Genomic DNA, 9,927 nt, shown 5'->3' on the forward strand with positions numbered 1-9,927 from the left:
GCCATGGATTTAAGCTTGCGAACTGCATCGTCATGTTTGGGTAGCCAGTGCCACGGTGTGTTTTTGTCAAGCAAACGCCGAAGTGGCTCGCAAACAGTCGACACGTGGGGCAAAACTTGGCTAAATAATTAGCAAAGCCAATGAGACGCTGTACACCTTTGGCATCTGTGGGGTTGGGCATGTCCATGATAGCCCTCACCTTCTCTTGGTCGGGCTTCAAGCCTGTGAATGAAAGGATATGACCATGGAACTTCACTTCGGGGACCTTGAATTGCAATTTTTTTAACCAAAGTCGTAGCTTGACCTCTCTGCAATGCTCCAACAGGGCCTGAAGCTTAAGATCATGATCACTTTCAGCTTGCTGGTATGTGTCACCGCAGCCAACGACAAGAATATCGTCAGCGATGGGCTCAATTCCCTTTAAACCTGTTAACAGTTCATGCTGTTTCCGCTGATACACCTCAGGTGCCACTGAAACACCAAATGGGAGCTTTAGCCAACGTTTCCTGCCCCATGGGGTCCAGAATGTGGTCATGAAGCTGCTCTCTTGGTCCAGCTTGCACTGTAAGAATGCATGTTTGGCATCAACCAAGGTGAAGATCCTTGCTTTAGGCAGTTTGTATAGCACATCCTCCAGATGTTATATAATGGCATTATATAATGAGAGCGTTTCAGAGCTTTGTTCAGGAACTTTGGGTCCAAACAAATCCTCAGCTTGTCTGGTTTTTTTACAATCACCATGTTGCTAATCCAATCTGTTGGCTCTGTAACATCTGCAATATGACCCTCTGCCTGATACGCATCCAGTTGGGCTTTGACGGCTGCTTTCATAGCGATTGGAACATTCCGGGGGGCACACTGTACCGGTGTAACACTGGTATCCAGCTCAAAGTGGACCTCACCGGGCAGAGATTCCACAGGCAAGTTGAACACATCACTGTATGTGTCAATTAACTGTTCCTTAGTCAGAGAGTAACACCGTTCATGTTCCATTTTGAGCAAGTCATCTGGGATTGTGAACTGCATCAGGCCTAGCTGTTCACAAGTAGATCCTGAGAGAAGCGGACTTTGATTTGTTTGTACTATCTCAAATGACAGTTGGTATCTCTCTCCTTTGACCAAACATTCTGTGTCAAAAACACCCACAGAGTCCAGTGACTCGCCTGAGTACAGCCGTAATTTGACGTTACTGGGGCGAAGTGGTGTGTGCGGTGCCACCTTCACTTTATCCTTGTAGCTCATCACATTGCATGTTGCCCCTGAATCTAACTGACAACGCAATGACTTGCCATGTAATCGCAGGGAAACAAACCATTTCTTCCCTTTCATGTGCACCGTGCTAATGGACTCAACTGTGTAAATATCATCATCACTGTCCCCAACCGGCTCCTCCGTGGAATATTCAATGCAGTGGAGCTTCCCCTCTGTAGTTCTGCTTTTGCTTTTAAGACATACTTTCACAAAGTGATTGTCAGTTCCACAGAGTCTGCATGTTTTGCCGTATGCTGGACAATGATCCCTGCCTTTTGAATGCACATTACCACAGTATCGGCATGTCTTGCTTGTTTTTAAGAGTCTTGGTGAATTACTCTGCTTCCGCTGGTTAGGCTTGAAAGGTTTCCTAGCAACAGCGTGAACCGTTTCGGCTGGCGGAATGCACGCGGTATCCATTGCTCTCATATGCATAGCGGTCTGTTCAGCTGTGCGACACATCTCAATGGCTGTGAGCAGTGTTAATTTTTTTCACTTAACAACCTGCGTCTGGTCCCTTCATTAGTAATGCCCAGTACGATTTTGTCACAAATCATTTCATCCTTCAATCCACCATAATCACAAGTTGCAGCTTTTTCTCTCAATCTGGTCACATAATTGTCTATGGATTCCCCTTCCTCCTGTTTACAACAGCCGAACACATACCTCTCATAAATGACATTTCTGGCAGGCTTGAAGTATCCATCCAATGCATCTAGTATGGTATCAATGTCTCTCTGTTGCGCGTCTGTGAGATTCAAATTGTGCCGGTAAACATGTCTGCATTCGGATCCCATCACACTTCTCAACGTGGCAGCTTGGACCTCCCTGGTCTTGTCAGCCAGGCCTGTGACCAGCGCATAATCCTCAAACTCTGCTCTGAATAAGTCCCAGTTAGCGCTCCAGTCTCCGTTCATGTTCATCGGTGACGGCGGAGGTATGTTAGCCGCGATGTGGCCTGGTACGCCGCTAGACGGGCGAGGTGCGGCCGCAGCATTATCAGCGTCCATAATCTAAGAAATGGTCAAAATCAGCAGTTACAGCAGGAACTCAAGAACGAACGCGCTAGGTATCTTCTGACACCATGTTTATGCAGCTGTATAACACATGGGTATAACATAAAGAAGAGTCAGACATGCAAGTGCAGCTCTACAACTGTATTGTCAACAGAACAGCGCGAGGAGAACAGCCAAAAGCAATTGACTGCCGATCGCATGATTCATTACATACCGTAACAAGGCTCTTTCAATTCTTAAGTTCCATAAATTTATAGATGTGCATCTACAGCAATGGAAACACTGCAGTGATCACACAGGAGCCCCTTTTACCATGAATCCCAAATATTCAATCCACTGTGGCAATAGTACTCTAAATTCCGCTCCTGCAGGAGGCCACTTAATCTACAGCCACAGAATTTTACCATGTTTCCACCGAAGCCCTTTGTCTTCGCTTCTAAGCAGCTGCAACGAGCATTACAGGAGATGGTGCTCACCACCTCCTCTTGTTTTTCCAGCCAGCCAATCTGACTGTATACATATGGTACAACTCCCTACGGCATGACATCACAGAGACTTCGCATGTGGGGGCTCATGCTACTCTTCACGATCCACAAACAAATTACCAGGCACCCCATTGAGAATGAGAACCACTAATCGCAACCACGAGGAGGTTACCCAATGTGACTCTTCCCTCCATAGCAACCGGGCCAATTTGGTTGCTTAGGAGACCTGGCTGGAGTCACTCAGCACACCCATAATGACAACATGAAAGAAGTTTGTTTGAAATCTTTGCAAATTTATTAAAAATAAAAAAAAAAAAAATCACATGTACATAATTATTCACAGCCTTTGCTCAATACTTTGTTGAAGCACCTTTGGCACCAATTACAGCCTCAAGTATTTTTGTTTATGATGCTACAAGCTTGGCACACCCATGCTTGGGCAGTTTCTCCCATTCTTCTTTTCAGGACCTCTCAAGCTCCATCAGGTTGGATGGGAGCGTCGGTGCACAGCCATTTTCAGATCTCTCCAGAGATATTCAATCGGGTTCAAGTCTGGGCTCTGGCTCTCCACTTCTATGATGAGTAAAGCTCTCCTGTTCCCCTCTCGACCAGCCGTCATACAAGAATGCACCTTCAAACAAATGCATAAAGTGCTCCCTTTATACAGATTTTTGGGTGGGGAAGAACAATTCAGAAGTATCCACCAAGCCAATTTAACATAGAATCTCTGCCAGCTCGCTGTCCTAAATACTTCCTGCCATAGTCATGGTACCAATCTTTCACCTTAACTAACACCTTTTTGTGGGTTAATCAGGACTTGAGTCGAGTCTCGAGCTCTGAGCCCTCGAGTTTACGGACAGCAAGCCAAAGATGCTTACCACTTGCATTAAATTATAAACAACTTAAATGTTCTTTAAAAGAGGTTGAGGAGGAATATTCATTTTTATCTGACAAATCACAGCCCACAAGAAGGAGTATATAAACCGCTGCTTACCTGGTTACTGGACAGCTCTCCTGACATCCCACCTCCACCCCATCTCCACCTATCCTCTAGATTAATTATTTATCTAAATAAGTAAATTCGGTGCTTAATCAGGATTCAAGTCGAGTCTCGAGCTCAGAGGCCTCCAGTATACGGACAGCAAGACAAAGATGCATACCACTTCAACACAAGATTGCAGTAACATACGAACTACTGAAATATGTATCTGTTTCTAACCCACACCTGATTCTGAAAACACTGGAGTGGTATTGATGCCTTTATATGCTTTTTTGAGTGTCATTTTTTATGAGTAGTTCTTCATTGCTCATTTATGTGGAGTACTTGAGCAGTATTAAAAGCCAACAGCACCCTCAACTGTTTGCTTGGAAGTATATATTATGATATAGAGAACCCACCCAGGGGTTTTAGTACAACCGCCACACATGCAAAATAAACACAAACATTCAATAAACTAATTTAGAAAAGAATATCAATTGTCCCGTACTGTATTACTTTCTAAACTAATGCCATTTGATAGCATGATTTATTGTTCAAGATACCAGCCATTTGTTGCACATAAACAGTGGCAGAAAACACAGTTATTTAACTGTAATAACATTCTAAAGAGATTCCCTTTCTCTGTGCTTAAATACTTACAACAAAAAGAGAGGGCAGGGGAGAGGAGGCTTTGGATGGGGGAGGGGCTGTGCATGTGGTCTGTTGTCACGGGGACAGAGGGAGGTTGTGCAGATTGCAGAGAAGAAAAAAGAACAGGCTAGAGGCAAAAAAGAGTGAGATTGAAGGCATGGCAGCAAATATACTTAGAACTGCTACAGTGCAATGGAGATACACTGAGAGGGACAGGTATGTTTCTTGGGCATGTGCCATTTGCCCAATTCCTTGGACTAATTTACAATATGTACATATAATTACTCTGTATATTTAAAAAATAATGCCTCTATTGATCTGTTTAAAAACCAATTAACTAACAAATGTAATGAAGTGATGATTTCCTGATTGTTTTTGTTGCACATGCATTCTGTTTATGCATCAAAATCTCATATCTTTCTATTAGTTTCTATGTGTTTATAAAATTAGTTTATGTATGTGAAATTATGTAAGCTTGTGGAAGATACTCTATGCAAGGTGAAATAATAACTTGCCTCTTTCTCTCTTTTTCCAGGCATGTGTGTTGATGAACAATGGTGAAAAGATTAATGCACACCAATAAAAGATACTACAATCAACTCACAAAATCAACACGCTGAATTATAATTTAGGTTAAAACAGTATGGTAAGTCAATGCACATTGCACAGGAATGCATTTCGAAATGTCTTTGAAAGTGTGTGTATGAATGTATATATGTTGGTGTAGTTGGTTAAGATTCTGCAGCATGAAAATATGCTCCACGGAAGCCTGAGAGAGAGAGAGAGAGAGCAAGAGTAATGACTTTACCAGCTGTTTCTTTGCTCTCATCTCAAAAGACTATACAGAGAGTAATGCCTCTTAAGTCTTCACTATACTGATGCTAGATTTTGGACAGTATGGTGGCCAGCATCTTAGCAAAGGTAATTTGTAGTTCACAGAATTAATTACATAATATCACAGCTAATTAACTTACTAGTTTTGCAGATCTTTGGTCATTTGATTTGGTAATAATTTAAGTCTGTCTTTGAAGTCCAACTAGCAGCATGTGTGAATATGAATATGTTTGTGTGTGTGTGTGTACAGGTTTGTATGGTTTACGAGGACATTTTTTAGGTTGCAAACTGGTAATTACAAGGGTATTATGCTATAAATGTGGTTTATGAGGACATTTCTAGTGTCCCCTTAATTCAAATCGCTTAAAAAACATACTAAACAAGATTTTTGCTTAGGTTTAGGGGATAGGTGTGTGTGTGTGCGTGCGTGCGTGCGTGCGTGCGTGCGTATGTGTGTGTGCAGAGAATGTGCTCTTTGTAAATAGATCCCAGGCTGAATTCTTGGCATTTCCGGGTGCAGCCATATTTATGGAGAACTCAATGGTCTCCTTAATGGAAGTTCTAGGATATGTGTGAATTGGAGGTAAGCAAGCAACTTAAAAGATATATAGAAATATATAAACAGCACAAAGCCAAAGAGAATTAAATAAAATACAGACACTTGATGTTCATGCATTAAAGAGTTTTAAAATGAACAAGACTAGTTTTGTTTAGCAAGGATATATTGGGATTAGTGAGGACTCTCAACTCTCTAGAGCTCTGACAAATGTGTCAATTTTCATGAATATTTGTTCAAAATGCTCTTATACTCTTAGTCTTCTACCCAACACGCTCTAGAACTTTGCTCTAATCTGTCTATTCTAATCTGCTTTCATCTTCCAGGAGGCAAAAATAGACACACACACACACACACACACACACACACACGGGTGTGCATGACATTACCTTCTGCTTTTATTCATGCACTGCAAATATACATTTCTTGTATATTTGGTGAGGGACTATCTGGAAGGAGTGAATATTTGGTAAAGTTATTTGAAAATAATTTTAATTTTTGCAATTTCGCTTGGTTGCTCAGAAATTATACACTTCAGCTGTAAGTTTTATTTTCAAAGAATTCTAACAAAATGTATAGGGCTGTCAATCGAGAAAATATTTTAATCAAATTAATTACATGAAAAGCGATTAATTAATCAAATATATAAATATTTGCTCAAAAGGCCCCCCAAAAAACATAATTTAATATAGTATAATCAAAATTATTATTAGACCATACAAACGTGGCTTTAGAAGTCAATTTATTGTTTGGTTTATTTCTATATCATTAAATGTAAACCTAAACCATTGGCCTACAGTCCACAGCAATCGACTGTACAATTGTTCTCTGTAATCACAGGTTAGACGGACGCTTTAGGAGCGGTCCAGTGTGCTTGTGTCACGTTTTACTGGGTTTCAGCATATCTTGCTTTATAGCAGCTCTTTTAGAATGTTAAATGTTTAGGAAGTTAAATTTAATTTGAATCTTTAAAAAACACATCTTGAGACCTGCTTTGTGCTGTCTTCGAAGAGCTGTGCATTAGCTGTGCAGCTGGAGTTGTGCTTACTTTTCCCTGCTGACTGAGACTCGCAAAAATATGAAGGTGGTACATCAAGCTTGAAAACAAGAGCAGTGCGGTGGAGACACCCTTATAAGATATTGCATGCATTTAAACAATTACACAACATATCTTTTTATCATTTATGTGAAAAGTACATTACATTCTTGGCTTTTCAGGTGTTGTAATGATGCAGTGGTCATCTGAGTGGGCGGAGCAACACTATGATGTCTCCTCTTCCACATCACCTTTGGTTCACCCTAAGCCCCTCCCATATCCCCAGCCTAGCCGTCCTGGGTTCTCAGGCTATAATGATGACATCAGTGCTCTCAGTGCCTCTAGCTTGCTGAAACGCTATGCTGAGAGATATTCCTCCATCTCTGCCTTACCAGAGCATGGGACTTTCCTGAAAAGTGAGCAGCACCAAGAAACATGGCCTGTTGGATACAGTTCGGAGGGGCCCCCTGGTTTAGATGCATTGAAGGGGACTTTGGGGACTGAAAGTGATCTTCCAGAGCAGCAGTACAGCCGTGGTCCCACATCTCAGGATTACCCTTCATCTTACACTAGTCAACATCTGCTCCCTAAACCATCCTATCTTCCTTCACCAGCATTTGCCTTGCCATCTGTATACCTGCCCCCCACAACAGGCTATGCTTATCCTCAACAATGCAGTCTAACCACCAGTTACCCCCATAGAACCCCTTCTTTGCTGCACTCAGGCCTACACACACTGACTCCTCTGAATGTCACTCTCAGCAGCCACAGTCCTGCGGAACTTCCACGCAACAGGAAGTTTGGCTTCGACCAACCCAAAACTGCCAGAGTGTCACCGTACACGATCAGGGACAAGGGTGATGGACAGAGCAGCGATGGTGGATGTATCAATGAAAACTGTGGGACTGACACCCAAAGCTACTGGCCAGAAAAACTTTCCACTCAGTCTGATCTTGAGGCAGATTTGGTGGGTAAAACCAGTCCTCTACGGCCTCTGGAGACACAATCTTATGGAGGTCCAGGACAGTACACATATCCCTAAGTCTACTTGACAGCTTCCCAGACAGCTTCCCAAAAATCTATAAAATTGTATGTTTATAGCAGTACTTGAACATGTCAACTATTTGAAAATATATGAAACATGACGATTGTTTTTACAGTAGACCAAGGTTCTATGATTCCATGAAGCTCTACTAGCAGTGGACTAAGCTAAATACATGTCTCTCTTATGCACATTGTCAATAGCATGCCTCAGGTGATTAAACTGACTGCAGCTATAAAGGTGCAGTGTGTAATTTCAGCATTACTAGTGGCACCCAAATGGAATTGCAGAAAATAATTATTTCCCCAAGGTACTTCACACATCTCCCACCCTAAGCTCACACCATTGGTTAAGCCAATGTGGCAGTGTTGGGATTGCTCAGACAAAGGCCAGAAACATTCAGTACTTTATGCAAATACACGTACACAGATGTGAGCACTTGGCCATTGCATTGCAAATGCCTGGCCCTGTTGAACATGCTTAATATGCGTTATTGCGTTACTTTGCCAGTAACAAATTTAAATACTCAAGGAAGCAGCATTTGGAACTTTTGGAATGCAACAGCACACGTAATCGAACTTGCTTAGCTAGAAGCATCCAAATGGCTTACTTCTGAATGTCTCTGTATATTAAACTGGGATAAGAGAAAGTATTTTACCATCGAAAAATTATACACATCATCTTTAATGAGGCCTGTAGCACAGACTCTATTTGTATCCCTTCATTTTGACATTCCGTTGACCCTTAAATGACTCTTTCTTTTTATTCTCATCCTTTCCTTTATGCTCTCGCTCTCTATAATTATGCTGTGCAGTGAATATTACGGTGACAAGCACAAATCCACTGCTTCAATCAATGAAACCCAAGCCAAAGAAAGACTGAAAGAGTGGAATGTAAAAAGAAATACGATTTTATAACAAATCTCATGTTTATTTTCTATTTTATTAATTTCTTCTTAAAATACACAAAACAAACTTTTTTTTTTATTTTAAATCAGAAAACAGAAGCTAATGTTTCACATGTCATGAGTGTAATAGAAAGTTTTCATACATGTTGTTTGTGAACATGTGAGGGGCAATTGTATTAAATCAGTGTAATTTAACAGGTGTAACACTGTGATTTTTGAAATACTCTTACTTTAGAAATATTAGGTAAGATTCCTCTATAAACTTTGAATGTTAATCTGATTTTCCTCAGGAATTGTGAATGAAGCCATACCTATCTTTTATCTAATAGAAAGTTTGAAATTTGAAACTGTATTTGTAGATCCTGGCCAATGCACACACTCCTATTTCAAATTTAAAGATTTAAAGTATATTATTACATAATGCACATTAATATGTCAAGCATCAACTTTCACTGTGCTATCTGGGCTGCGAAAAGGCTAAGAAAATGTGCTTAGCAGACTTTTCCACTATTCCCCTATTGTGACTTTTACTATGGAAACCCACTGAGCTGTCCCAGCCCCCTAAGGTGAACACTGGATGTATTTTCTTCTGACCCTCTGACCTCCACCCATTCTTTATTTTAAAGGAGGTCTGTGAAAGAGAAGAGAGCTTTTGTTGCGGTGAGGTAAGCGGAGCATACACTGAAATGTACAAACAAAACTACAAATGACAGTCCAGTTAATATTTAAATCTTAATCTTTATATTTTAAGTTGCGGAACAACATGTCCATTTTTTATTTTATGGCTAATATTCATTATATGTTAAAAACCAGATCTACCTCACATTTTTGTCATGCTGTGTGCTCTGATTATGCAATTGTTTATCATGTCTGTGTATTATTTGTCTAAATGTCTACCTCATGAAAATAAAAATTATTGTACAATACACAGTTTATTTGCTGTATTTCTGTTTTTGACAAAAAGCCAAAGTAGCTCCTTTGCAAAAAAAAAAAAGATGACAACTTTTCAATGTTTATTTAAAATGTTCAATTAAAGGGTTAACCTTTAACCCAGATTAAAAATTGCTGTAAAAGCATTGTTCATTTTATTGCTGTAATGCTTCTCAGAATATTAAGGTTTCAGTATTCCACAATCTGGCAGTATTACAATGCTTTTACAGCTTTTAATTA

At 40.5% G+C, this 9,927-nt stretch overlaps 1 protein-coding gene across 2 annotated transcripts; it reads left to right on the forward strand.

Moving 5' to 3' along the window:
- The first annotated feature begins 4,497 nt into the window (after positions 1-4,497).
- si:dkey-195m11.8 (fidgetin) lies at positions 4,498-9,649 on the forward strand. Of its 2 annotated transcripts, none has more exons than XM_052140334.1 (3): positions 4,498-4,598; positions 4,918-5,799; positions 6,991-9,649. In XM_052140334.1, exon 3 carries the CDS (start codon positions 6,999-7,001, stop codon positions 7,848-7,850), a length of 852 nt encoding a protein of 283 aa, XP_051996294.1. In that variant the 5' UTR covers positions 4,498-4,598; positions 4,918-5,799; positions 6,991-6,998; the 3' UTR covers positions 7,851-9,649. The 2 variants fall into 2 exon arrangements, with proteins under 2 accessions (XP_051996294.1, XP_051996293.1); XM_052140333.1 differs by having other exon boundaries at positions 4,918-5,028.
- The last annotated feature ends 278 nt before the right edge of the window (positions 9,650-9,927 follow it).

This window comes from Xyrauchen texanus, chromosome 13 (genome assembly GCF_025860055.1).
Source record: "Xyrauchen texanus isolate HMW12.3.18 chromosome 13, RBS_HiC_50CHRs, whole genome shotgun sequence".
NCBI lineage: Eukaryota > Metazoa > Chordata > Actinopteri > Cypriniformes > Catostomidae > Xyrauchen > Xyrauchen texanus.

Bases quoted from the DNA above. Each gene is read 5' to 3' on its own strand.
- si:dkey-195m11.8 (XM_052140334.1), top strand. From the start codon at position 6,999: ATGATGCAGTGGTCATCTGAGTGGGCGGAGCAACACTATGATGTCTCC.